The sequence below is a fragment of the Sminthopsis crassicaudata genome, chromosome 3, assembly GCF_048593235.1.
Source record: "Sminthopsis crassicaudata isolate SCR6 chromosome 3, ASM4859323v1, whole genome shotgun sequence".
Lineage (NCBI taxonomy): Eukaryota > Metazoa > Chordata > Mammalia > Dasyuromorphia > Dasyuridae > Sminthopsis > Sminthopsis crassicaudata.
The window spans coordinates 597,376,582-597,395,817 of NC_133619.1; the positions used below are offsets into that span (position 1 = coordinate 597,376,582).

The following is a 19,236-nucleotide window of genomic DNA, read 5'->3' on the forward strand; positions in this document are numbered from 1 at the left end:
GGTATAGAATGTATTATATATATTTTCAATTCCAGCAAGGTTAAATGGAGACTAACAGTTTTAAAGAACCTTCTTTGTGATCTGCTATATGAATAGCAACATTTTTTTCAGTCTCTCAATTTACTCTCAATCCAAAGTTCAGAGTAAAAACATAAAATTTAAAAAGAAGAGATGACTGTAATCATTTTAAGGGGAAGAAAGGGAGAAGGAAAAAGCAATTATTGTTTGTACATCATAAGATTATCAAACTCTGAATTAAAACAAGGTTCTCAAAGACTCCACCAGATCACTGATTTCAAGGGCTATTTTATTTGTAGCTCTATATACCTTCCAAATGCACATAAGAAGAAACTTTTTTTTTTTTTGAGGCTGGGGTTAAGTGACTTGCCCAAGGTCACACAGCTAGGAAGTGTTAAGTGTCTGAGATCACATTTGAACTTGGATCCTCCTGAATTCAAGGCTGGTGCTCTATCCACTGCGCCACCTAGCTGCCCCACATAAGAAGAAACTTAACAAGAGCATCAGAGCAATCCAATTTGACACAAAGACCTACAATATTTACTGAATATCCTATCTAAATATAAAGCAAAATGGATTCTAAATTGAGGCTCCAGTTCAACCTACAGATGGACTGAATGTATTAAATGTAATATCATTAAGAAATAAAAGGAAAAAAGAGTATGTGGGTGTGGGTGTAAATAGATGATCTCTAAGGTCCTTTAACTTGTAAAGCAAACACAAAGTTTTGGTCATAAATGTCACATGATTTCCATTACATGTATGACTCTCCATTTTTTCGTAGTTTTAAATACTTTAGAACAACCCCCTCACCCTATCCTCAAATAAACAGACTATGAATAGCTAGGAATTGTTTCTGATATATAATTAGCTAAACACAAGTTAGAAGATGAGAACTTACCAGAATTACAGGATACCTGCTGTGGGGGTGGATGTGTCTGATGTGCTAACGACTGATGCTGATGATTCGGATGGTGCTGTATGTGTTGATGTGGAGACGGATGCTGGGGGTGTGGAGACTGCAGCTGGCTGTGTTGTTGTGGGTGTGGTGCTGGATGCTGAGGACGTTGTGGATGCTGTGATAAACCATGCGGTCGATGGGGAGGATGTGGAGATGGCTGTGTGTGCATCTGGGGGTGAGACAGAGAAACTTGTGCCACGGAATTATTGGCAGTAGCACCAAGACCACTGCTGTGGCTGTTCGATAAGCTGCTTTGGCCACTGTGTTGGTGAGAGCTCACGGTATTGCTGGGAGAGTGCTGATAGGAACATGAAGTGTGGGGTGGTTGGGATGATTCAGAAGGGATGCTCATCAAACCTAAAAATAGTAAGGAGAAAGAAATATTTTTTTGGGTAATTTTTAAAATAAAGAATATTACTTTAAAATCTCTGTCTCTCAATTTACTCTCAATCCAAAGATACTGTGATCTTTGCACAAGAAGCTTGATCACTTATTTTCAGGAAGACCTTTGGAAAGCAAAGAACTTACCTTTAACAGGGATGGGGGAGGACAGCAATAGATATTCATAACCCACAGGAAGGAATCAAGATTTCTAAAACATTGGGATGAATATTTCATGTATCACATAGCTTCATCTTACTATACAAGGTTTAAGATCATACATTACAAACCTCACACTACAAATCTCATTTCATATCCTCTAAACCAGAGTTTAAATTTAGGAAGTATTGAGTTTATCTTAAGATAATTCATCTTTATCACACGTTCTTTGAGGACATATGACTGTTAATTAATCTGTGTGTATATGTTTGGGGTTCAGAAAGGAGGAAATGGAATTCATTGTACCTCCAAGTCAGCCTTGAGATACTTTTGCTTTTTAAAACACTTTTAAAATTTTTCCCAATTACATAAAATCAATTTTTAACATTTATTTTTATAGAATTTTGAGTTCCAAATTTCCCCTCCCCCTTCTCTCCATCCTCCTTGAGAGGAGAAACACTTTTTTCAAAAGAGAAATAATATCTAGAGCACATTCTGACAGGGCCTAAAGTATTAGGTATAATGGGAGGCAGCCAGCTATTATACACATTAATCTTTTTTGGGGGGGAGTTGGGAAGTTAGGGAGGTGAGGGGATAAGAGAAATCAGTGTTGAATGATTTGTCCAGGGTCACACAGCTAGATGAATGTCTGAAGCTAGATTTGAATTCAGTGCTCATGACTCCAGGGCTGACATTCTATCCACTGTGCCACCTAGCTGCCCCTCTTTAACACATGGAGGACCAAGCATTTGTTAAGTTTGTTTTTACTTATTTATTCAAAATAATGCATTTTATCTTCCCAACTTCTTATTTTCTTTTCTCTTTACATAAAAAATATGTTCTTGGCTTTTTTTATCCTTTTAGCTATAGTTCCCTGAAAAAAAATGTTGATTTAACTAGGTCACTTCATATGTTTCAATTTAATGAGAAACAGGATATTATACCACACAAAGAACAGCTTCATTCAAAAACTAAGGCAAGAGTAACTGATTCTTAATATTCCCTCAGTGGATATTAATTGACAATTGAAAGCAACGAATATTTACATTATTTTTCAACTGCCAACCTGGTTTCCCATTATTTACTATGCTACATTCTATTGTTAAAACAAAATGCTTCAGGGTTTTAATCTTCTTTCCATTTTTTCTTACCCCTTTTATGATAACACATATATTCTGCTTGTGTGCCCTCTCAAATTTCCATATTACTATGTAAGCTAGAAGCCACCTTCTGCTTACAAACTTAATCACTCACTTTGGAAAAATCCATATCATTACATAAAGCCATTCTTCAATCAGAGAATGTAAGGTCCATAAGACCAAGTAAAAGTAGATCAACCAAAGTCAAAGCTACTTTTATGCTTTATTTCATTATATAATTGACATGTACCCAATTGTCTAAAGAACTTAGTGTCAGACTAAACATATTTGTTTTACAAAAAGAAGCACCATTTTAACAAACATCATCACCACAACATCTGGTTCACATAATAAGGCTATTTTCATACCCCAGCAGATGGACTATGACAATTTTATTTTATTGATCCAGATATAATGTATTTTATTAAATGGAAAAAATATTGTGTGATGGCCCAAGTTCCTTCTGAAGTCAAGATATCTGATGAAGATATTATTGCCATGATTTGTTATATTTACCATAATATTTGAGTGCAACATAAAATATTAAAACTGGCAGTTTTGGCAAAAGACTGTATTGATGCTCAAAAAAAAGTAAGAGCTGATTCTTGAAACTGGAGAGCTGATAGTTAAAAGTGATTATCAAGGCAATTCACAAAGGAAAGAGAAAGGTGATTACAGTTCAAGAACTAGAAGGGATCTTAAAGATCATCCAGCTCTAGATGGCTTCATCTTAGATATGAAGACATGAAGGCCTTGGAAGGTTCAGTGCCATCATTTGTTGGTGATAAAAATCAGAGTTATCAGAATTAAAAGAGACCTTAGAAATCTAGTATAATTTCCTTATTGTGTAAGTAAGGAAACTAAAGGACACAGAAGAGGAAAGGATTGACACTAAGTACATAGAGCTCCTTAAGAGGAAAAAGTCTGACTTGGAATGCCAATGCCAATGCCAGTTATCTAATTTCTGATCCAGTGCTCTTTTCCAATACGTCACAATGAAATCAATACCTTTGGGTATTGTCAATTCTGTTATTTTAAGATCAAGCTACTTAAATCATGGTTACCTAAGGAATCTGGCATGTTTTTTAATCATGTACTACCCAAAAAAACACCAAATATAACAACTCCAAAAAGCATCTTTTTATATATAAGCTAATTCAAACTTTTGCTTTGAACTTGAACTTTAAACCTTGCAATCAGCCACTGAAGCAATTCAACTAGATTTACCAATGTATTATCAACTCTCAATATTTTCCATTAACATGTAAAAAATCATAAATAATACAAGTAGCTGAGCTGAAGCATAAACAGATACTCTGCAAAATAACTTTTAACAAATATACAGAATAGCATTAATTCTCTCATTTGATTTTACACCACTTGGCAAAAGCCATATTGGGTCTGTACATGGTTTTCAATGCTGGGCACAATTCAACTGACTTGACAGCCATCATCCTACATGTGCACATCTTCAAGGAAAAAGTGCCCTTGATGAGGCAGGGATTAGAACTCATTTTTTTCCCCTTTCTTTCTTTCTTAAAAAAAAAAAAAAAAAAAAAAAAGCAAAGCCATGGTATGACCAGAAGCTAGCTTATTTCTACTGCACCTTGGGCAACAACAACACTATACTTACTGGGTATCAGTGGTGATGCAAACAGAGCCCTGAAGTGGGTACTACCAGATTCTTATGGCTCTACTTTTGCTGAGCCCTAACATACCACTAACTCTCTCATACACACATACATACACACACACACGATGTACTTCTAATATCCCAATACTTCTTGCTCCTTAACTGCAGACACACAACTATGAAGAATAGGAAAAAATACCAAATACCTGTAAAAATATTTCTTAAAATGCAAAAAACTCACCTTGTTGGCTAAGTGACTGCTCAAAAACTGATTTATAAAGGCTCCGAAATGAGGCACTAAGATCTTCAAAATTATATTCTGAGAAAAGTAGTTGTTTGTCTCGTTCTGGGATGCTGTATTGTGGCTGTGGCTGCTGCTGAGGAGTTAATGACTGAGAGACTGGTTCTGGATGGTTTGTCACCTAATGTTAAAAGAAAATACTGATTCTAGACTCTACATTTGAGTTTATGCAATTACCAAAACAAAAACAAAATTACAAATAGTAGTTTGCATGCTAATAGAATGTAATTCAAAGCGGGACAGGGAAAGGAGAGAGAGAAACACTTCTTAAATTGGCTGTCTATATCATTGAGACAATTCTAACTATCTCTGGCTTGAATGACAAAGATGAAGCACAAGTTGGATGTCATAGCCCTGTGAGTTAGTCACTATCCCACCCCAGAATCAGCACATACTCAATATCAAATACCTTCCACTCCCACATGCCTAAAGGCACTAAAATCCTGATATATATTGCTTTTTGAACAAGTCCTGTTCTATTAGTTATAGCAGCCAACTATACCAAAGTCCTTTCATTTACTCAATAATGGCACTTAATTTTTCTACTGCTATTATTCTATCTTTTTTAAAGTTAAGAAACTTTTATATGAAGTAGGATTTGTAAATTTCACTGTGACCAAAAAAATTACCTTAATATCTATTTTATGGTTTCATTCAAATCTGAATGCTCAAGCACTTACAGGATGTAGGGTAGTATACACTATAGGAACAGTGAAAACTAATAAACACTGTTTCTTGGCAAGCAGTAATGGAAACTGTCATACTACCAGACAACTCAAATTTTGTGACTTCTATTTCTTATACAGCTGTTGATTTAAAAAGCAATCACCCTTTATCTGCTTCCCTCTCAACTTCTGGGAGACAAAAGGAACCACCAAGGAGAAAACAAGAAAAGGGTGGGAGTAAAAACAAGGTAACTAGGTACAAACTCCAAGAGAAACAAAAGGAAATAGAAGGAAAATGGAAGAGATTAGTGCTTTGAAAATTTTAAATAATGATCCTTTATTACAAAGCAATGAATACCAGCTAGTTTTCCTAAAAGAATTACTTATTTTTGAGTCTGAATTAAGAAAAACAAACTGTCAGATACTTAAATGTATTTTAATATTATACTACCAAAAAAAATCAGTGGAAAAAAATTTAGGTTAAAAATTACAATTCTGATTTATTATATGGTCCATTATTTTTAAAGTTGTTGAAAATAATCTACATTCAAGGCAAAATGCTTTTGAGTTATTTGAGAATAATTATTTTAAAAATCGAGTTACAAATAATCTAAGTAGCATGTGAGATCACCATTTAGAGAGGAAGTAGTTTTCCAAAGTCTATTTATAACCTGTTAATTGTATATCTCCTACCCCTTTTAAAATCTATATCTTTCATTAAGTTTAGCTCTAAGTTCTAATTGTGAATTAAAATATAAAGAGCTAAAACATAAGCTTACTGGTGTATAGCTGTGCACACTTCCAACGCTGTTCAAATTAACAGATGCCAAACTCTGGTCCGAGAGACTGTTGTTAAGGCTACTTCGTGGACTGTCACTGCCATCTTGATCTGGATTATATAATGTTACCTAGAATGCAAAAAACAAATATTTGGGAAAAGTTCAGCTAAAATTGCATATACTACTTTACATGGCAACTTTACCAAGGTACTCTACCAAGAGAATCTACATGCACAGCTACCCAAAATCAATGTAATCATTCAGTAAGATTAGCTTTCAAAAATAGGTCTGGATTACAAATTTTTTTAAAAACAAATAGATATTTACAACTCACTCTGCTAACGAATAAGTTTTGGCTCTGATACAAAAAACAGGTACCAGAGGAGCACTGAAGTTAAACAAGACAATACAAGCTAAAGAATCTATTATCAATCTATTATCTATTATTGATTATCAACTCCCTCTTTTGCAGCACTACATATACTACTATTAAAATAGATAAAGCACCAGGCCTGGAGTAAGGAAGACCTGAGTTCATATTTGGCTTCAGACACTTACTAGCTCTGTGACTCTGGGCAAGTCATTTAACTCTGTTTCCCTCAGTTTCCTCATCTGTAAAACAAGGTAAAAAAGGAAATGGCAAACTACTCCAGTATATCGTTGCAAAAAAACCAAAAACAAACAAAAAAGCCCTTATGGTGTCACAAAGAGTTGGATATGACTTAAAAACAACTCAACAACAATTTTCCAAGACAGCTCAACAAAACAAGGCAAACCACAAGCAAGCCTTCCTGTTAGGATTTTTCTCCAATTCTAAGTCTTCTACTTATTTTACATTGCTAATCAACTCCTCACAGACATTAAAAATTTTTCCAGTTATTTCCCAAATACATTTCAGAAATGCTCTGACTAATGTACAAGAGTTATTATATGACTTAGTCAACATTTCCCAAGAACCTATTAGCATTCTTGTTGGCATTCAGACAGAAACAGAATACCTAAATCAGCGAATACAAGTGCAATTTGTTGGCAAAGTATGTTTAAAATACGATCTTCATTCCCCATTAATACACTTGCATTCTGGTTTATCCGACCAAGTTTCTTTCTTTCTTTCTTTTATTATACCTTTTTATTTACAAGATATATGCATGGGTAATTTTTCAGCATCGACAATTGCAAAACCTTGTTCCAATTTTTCCCCTCTTTCCCCCCACCCCCTCTTCCCCCTGATGGCAGGTTGACCAATACATGTTAAATATGTTAAAGTATAAGTTAAGTACAATATATAATATACATGTCCAAACAGTTATTTTGCTGTATAAAAAGAATCGGACTTTGAAATAGTGTACAATTAGTCTGTGAAGTAAATCAGAAATGCAGGCGGACAAAAATAGAGGGATTGGGAATTCTATGTAGTCCAGTCAAGTTTCTTTAAGCAAATTAGGAATAATTGGTTTGCCAGAGAAAAAAATCACTCCAGAACTTCTGGAAAGTAGGGCTAAGAGTCTATATTTTAGAATACAGGTAGATAATCCGAAGATTGAAAAATATCTCAATATACTAGAGAAATATGCTAAATTAACAAGATAAAACTTATTAGAAATAAATAAAAAGTCCTTTACTTCAGTACATCAACTACATATCAACTGTGATACCTATAGGAGATCTAATGAAAAAGGATTAGAAGTTTTAATTAACTACTCAGGGATTCAGTATGAAGATGATCCCCAAAAAGTTAATATGACCTGAACTGATGCTGAGTGAAGTGTACAGAATCAAAAGAACACTGTATGTAGTAACAACAAAATTCCAGCTGTGATGGGCTTAGCTCTCTTCAATGATGTGGTGATTCAAGGCAATTCCAATAGACTGGGACGGAAAGTGCTATCCACATCCAGAAAGAGAACTATGGAGATTGAATGTAGTTCAAAGCATAGTATTTTCACCCTTGTTGCTGTCTTCTTCCCCCCCCCTTGTGGTTTTCCCCTATATGATCTTATTTTTCTTGCATAGCATGACGAATATGGGAAATAAGTTTAGAAGAATTATATGGGGAGGAAGGAGATGGGAGAGGGAGGGAGAAAAATTTATAACAAAGTTCTGCAAAAGTGAATGTTGAAAACTATCTTTACATGTTATTTAGAGAATAAAAAATGCCATAAAAATTAATGTAACCCAACAACATGCTAAGAGGAAGATACACAGAATGCAGAATAGAACAGCTTGTCCTTTTACCTTTTTTGTTACCACTGGTCAGAGTACATAAAAAGTTGAGTCCTGGAGCAACAAAATGGCACAGAGGGTAGTGCACTAGCTTTGGAGTCAGGGAAATCTGAGTTCAAACCTGGCCTCATTACCATGCGACCCTGTACAAATCACTTAGACCCACCTGAACCCCTAACCTCCAACAAATCCCAGATAACTGTGTCCTGTTCTGGGTACCATATTTTATTAGAACCAGTGCCAAATTAGAGAATAGTAGGAGAACTTAAAATGATGTCATTTAAGAATCGACTGGAGGTAAATGGACATATTTAGATAGAGAATAGAGAATACTTAGGGGAAGCACTTGATCATTATACTCAAAATTTGAAATGCTGTCTTCTGTAAATGAACTGAAATTATTTTATATGGAAAATAAGGCAGAACAAATTTTACCTCAATATAGTGAATTCTAACAAAGAGAACTATCTTGAAATGGAATGTACTACCTTATATAACTAAAAAATAGTGAGTTCCTTACTCTAGTATTATTCAAATAGAGGACAGGATGTTAATTAAACTAGATTCTCATTTCAACTCTAAAGATTCCATAATTTACTTCAAAACTTTACAAAACAGGTTACAAAAAGAAAATCAGAAAAATAGAAACTTATTCAATAAGCGATATGATTCACTAAGATTTAATTCTTTAAGTAAATATAAGCACATCTGTTTTATTAGTATGCAAATGTTTATCTTTAAAAATGGTAAAATTATATGTATACTAAAAATTATTTTAAAATAAATTTCTTTATAATTCATTATCAGTAAATGTTTGATTTGTATATCTATCTTATATATAGATTGGCATAAAAACTTCTTGGGTGAAAAGGAATGAAAAATATTTAAGAAGCTCTGATATAGATGACAAATCAATATATAAAACAAGAGAAGGAAGCTAAGAAAGGAACCAAAACAGAGTAAGTTCACAAAATCCTAGAAATGAGAGACTATTCAGGAAAAGAAAGTAGTCAATCTTCTAAGTATCCGGGCAGCAAAAGTATAAACAAGGAAAAAAACTAAGGAAAAACTTATCAGATCTGTCATTTAAGAAAATGGAGAGGGCAGATATAGTTGAGTGATGAAGTAGAAAATCAGGCAGTAAAAGGCTAAAATACAAATGAGAGAATAAGAACAAGCAATTTAAAGTATAGACAATTCTAAGAGTTCAACTACGAAATTGTAGGTACGAAATAAGCTGGTACATAACATGTAAAATGGAGCACACTATGAGTGAAATATGGAAAGACAAAGCATAAGGCCTTGAATATTATACAAAGAGTTTGAGCTTTACTTGGTTGGGAATATACAAAGACAATCCCAAAAGTTTGATGGAGATGAATAACAAGTCTAGAAGAAAAAAATAAAATAAACCTGGTAGTAATCAGAATTAAACAATAGGGGAAGGAAGCGTAATGACAAAAAAGATCTGCTGGGAGACTATTGCAATAGTCTAGGTAGGTAGTAAAGAGCAAAGCTATGACTGAAAATAAGAATGAATTTGAGATATGTTAAAAAAGCAGAACTGACAGAACTTATTAACTAATTAAGTGAATTAGGTGATGAATTAGGAGATGAGATACTGGTGGGACAATCACGAAAAATTATTCTATAAATAGATGGAGATGTAGGAATGATCTATATAGAGGTGACAAATGAAACCAAGGGAATGAAGGAGATAGTCAAGGCAAGTATAGAAAAATGAAAGGGAAGAGGAACTCAAAAGAATTAATAAAATAAAAATAATTTTTAGTACTTACTGTGTGCTATGGAGACACAAAAAGAAAAGGAAGACAGAACTTAGTGTAGTTGGGAAAGGCATCACAGGTTTGAAAAAATTCCCCAGAAGAACAGATGGTAGGACTCACGAGAATCTAAGAGTATAGAATAACTACAAGACCAACAGCAAGCTCCTGGAGTCCATATTTAGAATGTCTTCTCTATCACCCCTAGAGAAGGAAGTGGTATTCAAGGTCAGTGGGGAGAAGATTATGATTTCCATTTCAAAGGTCAGGAATAGAAGCAGAGGCAGAAAGAAATCCATGAGTGACTCTAAAACCAAGAGATGAGGAGAATATGTCCACAAAGTACATATGAGTACAATGCTGTCAAATGCCACAGAAGTCAAAGAAGGTGAGAACTGGGAAAAGGCCACTTGTGAAATAGGTCAGCTTAGGTAACCTTTTCGACATAACAAAAATTATTTTACCAAAGGTTGAGGGGAAGAATCAATGGTGGGAAAATGCTTCCACTTCACACAATGTTTGGGTAACTCTTTAAAGAAGTTTGACATATAAAAAGAAAAGAAAGATGGGATGGTATTCAAATAGTGTAGAGCCTTAGTCAAGGATGGAATCATATGGAACAGCATCAAGCTTGCCATGCATCTGTGAAACTTGAGAATATTTATAAAAAATCTGTCACGAAAAAAGAAAAGACTGAAGATGCATACAAAAGGTAAGATTGCTGAAATAAAGTCTGGAAGGAGGTAAAACAGAATGGCATCAAGGGCATTGGTAGCCTTAGGAAGGAGTAAAAAGAGCTTTTCCTCTAACAGAAGAAAAGAAGATAAGTAACATTGCTGAGATGTTTTGAAGAGACAAAAATGTGAATTAGAAGATATCATTTAAGTTTGAGGGGTGGGGATACAGTTAAGAGTGTGAAAAAAAAAAGAAACATTTTGTAATTGTAGGTAGACAATAAAAGTACAGTAGAATTATTGAATAATAGTAAAGGCAAAATTATAAAAATGGTTTTAAACCAAAAAAAGGCCTTGAGAAAAATAAATACTTTGAGAGATGCTACAGAAGGGATTAGTTAGTTAGTTATGTATTTAACTAAAGTACCGTTGAGGCCCTTTCTAAATAAAGTTCTCAGTTTTTAGTTCCCTAAAAAAATGGAATGCAATTTTATTTTGTGGATTCTAAATCAAATTTGGCAATTTTGTGTTTTGATATTTTAAATCAACATATCAAAAGATTAAAATAAATTCAGTTGTCAGTAAGGGGTTAAGTTTTATTGAAGTACAAACTAAACACATTAGTGGTAGTTATATGACTATCTTCAAGGCCAACAGAGGAATCAGCATTTGGTCTCTAATATCTTTGCTTATTCTAACGAGAAATTTAAGGAAAACAACAACAAAACATATTTCTAAGTTATATTTTTCACAAGGTCAAAAAGTGTTAGAGAGAGAGAGAGAGAGAGAGAGAGAGAGAGAGAGAGAGAGAGAGAGAGAGGGAGGGAGGGAGGGAGGGAGGGAGGAAGGGAGGGAGGGAGGGAGGGAGAGAGAGAGAGAGAGAGAGAGAGAGAGAGAGAGAGAGAGAGAGAGAGAGAGAGAGAGAGAGAAAGAAAGAATGTGTGTGTGTGTGTGTACACATGCTTTTTTGAATGAATTACATTTCTGAAAGAAATTGGAGGTTAACAGCTGTTACAAACTTGAACAACTCTACTGCTGCTGATAGCAGCAGCCAGTGTATACAGAAGAAAAAAAATTTGTCTCAAAAAAATTATATTTTAAGCACACACACACACACACACACACCCCAGAATTCTAATGGGAAGTCTCTGATGTCTCTGGAAAAAAATGGAAGTATACTAAAAAGCTGGCTTCCCTACAATCTATACATTTACAAGGCTTCTCTTCAATATGAATTCTGAGTTTCCTAAGTGATGGTCTAATGCCAATACCATTTTCTTCTTCATTACAAGAAAAAGTCAATCAACTCAAATGCTATCTTCTACATGAAGTCTTCCTTCTCCCAAGGTACTTTGTATCTGTTTTGCATGTATTCAGTATATACTTATGTTCATAGTTGACATTGCCACTACTTGAGTACAAGGATTGTTTCTCTTGGTCTTTGTATCTCCAGTGCCTAGCAGAATTCCTGGAACATGGTAGAAGTATAACAATAGTTTGCTAATTAACTTACTGAGTGAATTAAAAACTTACCCATTTTTTCCCCTGCCAAAGTGCCCATATTAATTTTGTGACCATAGAAACTGAAATGCCTATGGAGAATACAACGTTACTAAAGTGAGCTCTTCTACTATAGGCATATATGACGTAAATGCCAGAAAAAACAAAAGGCAGCACCCATTAATGTGTTCTGGGTTTTCAACTTAGGGCTTTGAGAACAGGATAAGGAATCCTGCACACAGGACACATGGATACCTACATTTTAGAATACATCTAAAAGCCTGCTTCTTCTGATCTTGCACCACAATGAAAGTCTAATTGGCTACCATGTGACTACCTACACACACACACACACACACACACACACACACACACACACACACACACAGACATATGTTGTGTGGGTGCAAACATATATAGGAAGAGATCAAAGTACATTCTAAGATACTACTTAAAATAGTAATAATAACTATTTATGTATTATGTTAAAGTTCACAAATCACCTTATTCATAACAATCCTATGAAGTGAATAGATATTATCCACATTTAGGAGGTTAGAAAACTGAGACTTGTGGACAAATTATTTTCAACAGGTTTCAAAGAGCTAGTGAGTTGTAAAGGAGGAACTTGACCAAGATCTTCTAAGGCCAAAACTTGCACTTTTATCACAACACCAAAAAAGACCTTTAATATTACTGTTACTTAATGAGGTGATTCAGGCTAATTCCAATAGACTTGTGATGGAGAGAATCATCTGTATCCAGAGAGAAGACTATGGGGATTGAATGTGGATCACAACAAAGTATTTTCACTTTTGTTGTTGTTTGCTTGCTTATTTTTTTCTTTTGATATGATTTTTCTTCATAGCATGATAAATGTAGAAATATTTTTATAAGAACTATACATATTTACTTCCTGTCTAGGGAAGAGGGAATAAAGGAGGAAGGGAGAAAAATTTGGAATACAAGGTTTTACAAGGGTTAATATTGAAAACTATCTTGGCATATATTTTGCCAAAAAAAAAAAAAAAAAAGCTCTTACTTTAAAAAAAATTTAAAACATTACTTGAAATAAGTGGATCAATTTGTCTTACGTTTTGTTTGTTTTTTTTGTGTGTGGGGGGGGTTTAGCCATAAAAAGATATGGGTAAAAACCTTATTATACAAATATCAGTATCACAGAAATCTCTTATATTAATAATCTATGGAATTCTATGGAGGAACCAGTCCGCAAACCAAACTACTACTAATATCTCTATTGTGGTGCCACGTTTAAGAAATACAAGTTTGTACTATTTTCAAATTCAGTCATACAAAACATTTTAAAAGTATGATAAAGGGAAGTGAAATGAATTATGAAATAACATCTCGACATTAACAAAAAAAAAAAAAAAAAAAAAAAAAAGAAATTACTTTGTTAGTCACAGTGTTGATTGCCAGAGTTGGAGAGGCACTTCCCGAAATAATACACTCCATTCCCAAAGAATCTGAATCTATGCTATATGGAGTTGAGGCCTAAAATACAAGAACAAAACAAATAATTAGCAGCTTATAATCTGAAACAAAGTTAATACAATTTTAAAGGATTTCACTACGTCCTCTAGTTTTCAGGGCTGTATGTTTGTTTCTACTATTGGTAAAAAAAAAAAAAAAACAAACAAACAACAACAAAAAAAGCTTAATTAACTATCCAGTGGAGCCTAATTTGGCCTTTATAATTTTGTATCTTGCTATAGCCTAATTCACTGAAGCTATCTTAACATTTTGAAGCTTAAGTTATCACTTATCCACTATCCATTAACCTGAAAATATATTAGATATTTTTTAAAGTAGATGCTTCAGCCTCTTTAGTGATACATAAACCTACCCACCCCACCCCACCCCACGGGTGGGTGGATGTGTGTGGGGGGGAGGGAGGGAAAGGAGGATATGGGTATATGTTTTTTTTTTTCCTGGACCTCAAATATTCACATTCTGGTTGTACTACAGAAAGATATATCAAAAAAGCTGGGTTTTCTACTAGTTGGGTCAGCATTTCTTCTGTTAAATTTGGTTCAGTGGAGCACTAATTTTTAAGTCATTTTATTTGCAGGGTTGTTGTTAGGATCAAATGCATTTAAAAATCAATTACATACAAAGATATGAGAATACAACCACTTTAATATCAAAGGATTTCAGAACTAATAAGAACCATAGAGGTAACACAGGTCAACCATAATACTTTATAGAAGAGGAAACTCAGGACCACAGAGATTAAGTAACTTGCCTAAGGTCACACAACCAAGTCTTTTAATTTCAAATCTTTTTCTCTTTAAGAACTAGATCAGAAGGAAAATGGGAGATTTCATACAAAAAAACATAAAGGGGCAATAAGTATTATTATAACAAATATAAGGGGGACACAGTATTTATTAAGACGATAAATATGTGGAACAGTGGATAAAGCACTGGACCCAGAGTCAGGAAGACTCATCTTCTTTGGTTCAAATCCAGCTTCAGACACTTCCTAGCTGTTGTGTGACTCTGGCCGAGTCGCTTAACCCTGCTTTCCTCAGTTTTCTCAACTCTAAAATGAGCTAGAGAAAAAAATGGCAAATCACTCCAGTATCTTAGCCAAGAAAGTCCCAATGGGGTCAGAGAGTCTCAGACATAACAGAAACAAGTGAACACGAACAGTATTATTAAGACATGACTATTTTATGAAGTTATGTGGTAGCTCTTTTACAAAGGGGACAGAGAAGGTAAAATATAAATTAGGATAGTACAAATTACCCAGCTTTCAAATATAGATGCCTAGTAAATTTTTCCTTAGCTACTAAAGAGAACAATGAAAAACAGCATGTTGATATAAGTCCCTGGTTTCTAATTCTGTGTTATGGCTCATATTAGGTATTTGGTACAAGAATCTGGAAAGAGCTTCTAAAAGAAGGTCCAAAATAAAAAAGAAAATGAAGTCTCCTTGGCAAAGTTTTACTGGATCATAACAAACTGCCTTTCCACTAAAAATCCTCTTCCAAGACCTCTCAGTGGCAGACTGCTATCTGCAGCAATTCCTACTATTGAGGAATGAGAAAGAATGCCCTTTGAGGACCATAAAGACCAGTCATACACTAGCTGTCTGAGTACTGGATTTGCTGTATTTGGAAAGGACAGTCACCACAAGATTAGTCATAGTAGGAATCAGAGCAACTCATGAAATGCTTTAAGACAAGGAGGGTTTATGATCTGCATTGCAAAAGCAATTACATATATCAACAAAACTATTATCTTTTGGAACTTAAGTAGCACAATTCCAAAACAGAAACACTCCTTATAGTGTAAGATAAAATGATGAGGAAAATAAAGAGTGCCAAGTCTTTTGGAATAAATAAGATTTACTGATCTTGGTATAAAAATAAACACAGCAGTAGACCTTCATAAAGTGTTTTATGATTTACCAAGTATTTTACATATGTTATTTTTACAATAACTCTAAGAGGAAGAAAATAAAAGTATGTCTAAGTTCATTAACAAGAGATTGCTCCAAAGAAGTTAAAGAACTTGCTATAAATCACAAGTGTTGAAAATAAGAATTAAAAATCCAAATTGTAACATTTTAATCTAGTCATTTGTTTACCATACCAAAGTATCTTCTATTCTACTGCTATAGCTTCTTGTGATCCTGTGTATTTCTGTGAGGATTCAAGAGGACCCCCAAAATGTTAAGGTTCCAGACAAAAAGATGTCTCAAAAGAATTTGCAGATCCATACCCACAGAAGAAACTGAATATAGATCAAAGCATTCTGTATTACTTTCTCACTTTATTTATTTTTTTGATTATAGCTTTTTATTTACAAGATATATGCATAGGTAATTTTTCAACGTTGACAGTTGCAAAACCTTTTGTTCCAACTTTTCCCCTCTTTCCCCCCAAGGCAGGTTGACTAATACATGTTAAATATGTTAAAGTATAAGTTAAATACAATATATGTATAGATGTCCAAAAAATTATTTTGCTGTACAAAAAGAATTGGATTTTGAAATAGTGTACAATTAGCCTGTCTCACTTTATTTTTAATTTTTCTTGAGGGTTTTTATTTTCATTAATATGGGAAATGTTTTCTTGACTTTTATGGAAATGTTTTGTGTAACTTCACATGTAGTTTCTTATTTGTGGGTGGGAAAAAGGGAGAGAATCCAGAACTCAAAAATCTTAAAAACAAATGTTAAAAAAAAAAAAAAAAGAATTTGCAGGTTCAGACCCATCCCCTAATTCAGAGAGAAAAGTTTGAACAAGCAACAAGCAAATTGTTTTATAGGGGAAAGTGAAGAAAACCAGGTGTTTCATATGTCACTGATATACATATTGTGATTTTGAGATAAGAGTTGAGGAGTGATCAGGTTCTTAAAAGAACATGCAGTTTGGGCACTTTGTGTACAGGTGTTCTCCCCATATTCACTAGTCGAAAGAGGAGAAGTGGAGGGATGTGTAGGAAGGATTCTCAGGAAGTGTTTTTTTACTAACGTATCAGTGGATCAAGTAGCAGACACCCAATTTGTATTTCATCTGTGTTAATTTTAAGCATCCCATTACTACTGTTCATTAGCTTCAGGCATACTATTATGGCTGGCAAACAGCTATTTTTGGACTTTAACATCCTGACTGTACAAGGTAAACTAAGGCAAAATAGCTTAAGGGAAGTACTACATCATTCCTAAGGGGCTGCATTCCAGTAAGATGGCTATATCCAGTAAGATGAGATCTACACTACAGGTAGCCTGTGGGGATCACATCATTACGAAGACTAGTTATAAAAACAAAGCTGTTTTACTTTATGATTTTCTCCAAGTCTTTGATGACAGTAAGGTACTATGATAACAATCATCTAAATATACCTTACTTTCCCCTAATTTCCCAAACTAAGCTAGCCTATTCTATTTTATCCATATAATTCATAACTAACTTATAGAAAGAAATAAGAGAAATCAAAATTCATTAGCCTCGCATTCAAAGTTAATCTGGTTCCAAACTATCTTTCCAGAATTCTAATATTATTCCTCTTCATATGGTCTATTCCTCCATATTCAAAAAACTAGTGCACTTTTTCAAATTGGTCTACTTATTATCCTTAAAATATATACTAATAACATTTCATGTAAATAGAAAGCACTAAGGGTTTACAAAGCATTTAAACTGTTCTTTGCTCTTAGGCTGTCCTTCCTTCCTCTCCCCTCTTCTTGCTAATCTTCACAAGCTGAAATCTTATAGGGAAGGTTATTTAGTGCTTCAAGGAACAACTCAAATAATAAGACCATTTCCCAAACTTTCCCAGATTTTTGTAATGGGAAGGAATTTCTTTCTTCTCTGAATTCTAGCACTATATATTTATGCATATATATTTCATGTAGTACTAACGTGTAAATTAGATTATAACTCCTCAAAAGTTCATCTTTGTAATGATCTCAGCAGCTAATATATAGTGTTATGCAGAACAAGCGGTTTACTAAATTTAAAAAAAAGAAAAAAAAAGATTTTTGAATGTAACTCCCCCTGCTTCTTAATCAGATTTCTTTATTTCCAGAGAATTCTAGACAAGTATCTCATTTAAGCGCTTCCAATTTATCAGGTATAAGAAAATGCAAAGGACATGCATTTTAGAGAAAAAGTAATTGGTCTGAAGGCAAGAGATGGATTAGGGACTGAGAATAGCAAAATGGCCAATGCAGATGAGGGGGAAAAAAAAAAAAATCAAGCTAAATAGTTTCTACTTCAAGTTGAGGAAATAAAAGAACCAGTGAAGCCACTTATATCACTCTGTAGAATCATCTTGATCTGATACGTAATGATGGTTTCCAGTTGGACATGAAGATAATGAAATGAATCTCATTTTCTATCAAGGTTTATTGGTTCAAACTGTGAGGAGACATGGCTTTGGTGAGAGAATTTCAAAGACAGGATGGCTATCTGTTCCTCTGGTTTTTCAAAGAAGAGATCTTTAGAATTAGGATAATTTAATTAATAAATCTGTCTGGAAGATTTTTAACAATAAAAAAACCACTAAGATTTTTAAAAAACACTTCTTTGGAAAAATCTAGGATCAAGAAATGAAAAGTATGGTGAATGTCTTCTTCAAAAAGAGCCAGAAGGTTGTTAAATATGAAAAACAACAAATGAAAACTGATCACATCTTAAGAGTAACTGATCATAAAAGTAATATTATGAAAAGGTCACCTATTGAAGTCAAAAATGAATGATCATTGGATAATCAGTGCAAACTAGAAAAATGAAAGACAAAAAGACAAAAATCAGAAGATTTTCTGTGCCACTACAAGTTTCAATTAGAGCATTTTAAACAACATTGATTCTGATAGATAAGGAATAGATAAAATGAAAGCAATAACTCTATTATGACTTTTTTTGAAAACCAATGCAAAACAAGCTGACACAACAAAAATCTTAGATCACTGAAATCACTATAGCCAATAAATGCTTAATCTCTATTAAGCAGAAATGTGCTCCCCAAAAGTGACAGATTCAGTGTGTTAGCTTCTTTGCTATATACAAGAAAAAAAAAGTTGAAAAACTATCAACATTTTTTTTTTCTAAAACTACATACATATATACACACAAAACTGAGGAGAAAATGAGCTTCTGGAAAGTTTGACAATTGGGCCAAATAAATGTAGATTTTTTTAGAGAGCATTTGTGGATAAAAACAGTAGACAACAAATAAATATGAGTTGCATTATAATGTTAACTCCAAAGATTCTATCAGTGAAGGCACTTACTTCAACAAAAATTGCTACCACTCTATACTTTAACAAACTTTCTCTTCATAAATTACTGTGGGTGAAAAGAATTTTATTACCTAGGCCAACTTTTTAATGGTGACAAAGTAATTTATTAAGAAAGCTACCAAATATACTTTTCCCTTAATATGCAAAAAGGGGGAAACTTATGAAAAGTGTGGGATAATAAAAAGTATGCAAACTGATCCCTGTGTTTTCTTATTTAACAACAAATCTCAACAAGGAAAAC

The 19,236-nt window shown here is 33.8% G+C and overlaps 1 protein-coding gene across 5 annotated transcripts in view; it reads right to left on the bottom strand.

Moving 5' to 3' along the window:
- FOXJ3 (forkhead box J3) overlaps positions 1–19,236 on the bottom strand; it is a 136,471-nt gene that overhangs the window by 20,519 nt on the left and 96,716 nt on the right. For 3 of the 5 annotated variants that reach the window (XM_074305477.1, XM_074305478.1, XM_074305482.1), the window contains 5 exons: positions 13,631–13,732; positions 6,595–6,648; positions 6,037–6,165; positions 4,533–4,713; positions 920–1,336 (listed from right to left, as the gene is read on the bottom strand). In XM_074305477.1, the coding sequence (XP_074161578.1) occupies positions 920–1,336; positions 4,533–4,713; positions 6,037–6,165; positions 6,595–6,648; positions 13,631–13,732 (883 nt within the window). The remainder of the gene's footprint in view (positions 1–919; positions 1,337–4,532; positions 4,714–6,036; positions 6,166–6,594; positions 6,649–13,630; positions 13,733–19,236) is intronic. The other 2 variants (XM_074305479.1, XM_074305480.1) reach the window with 2 other exon arrangements.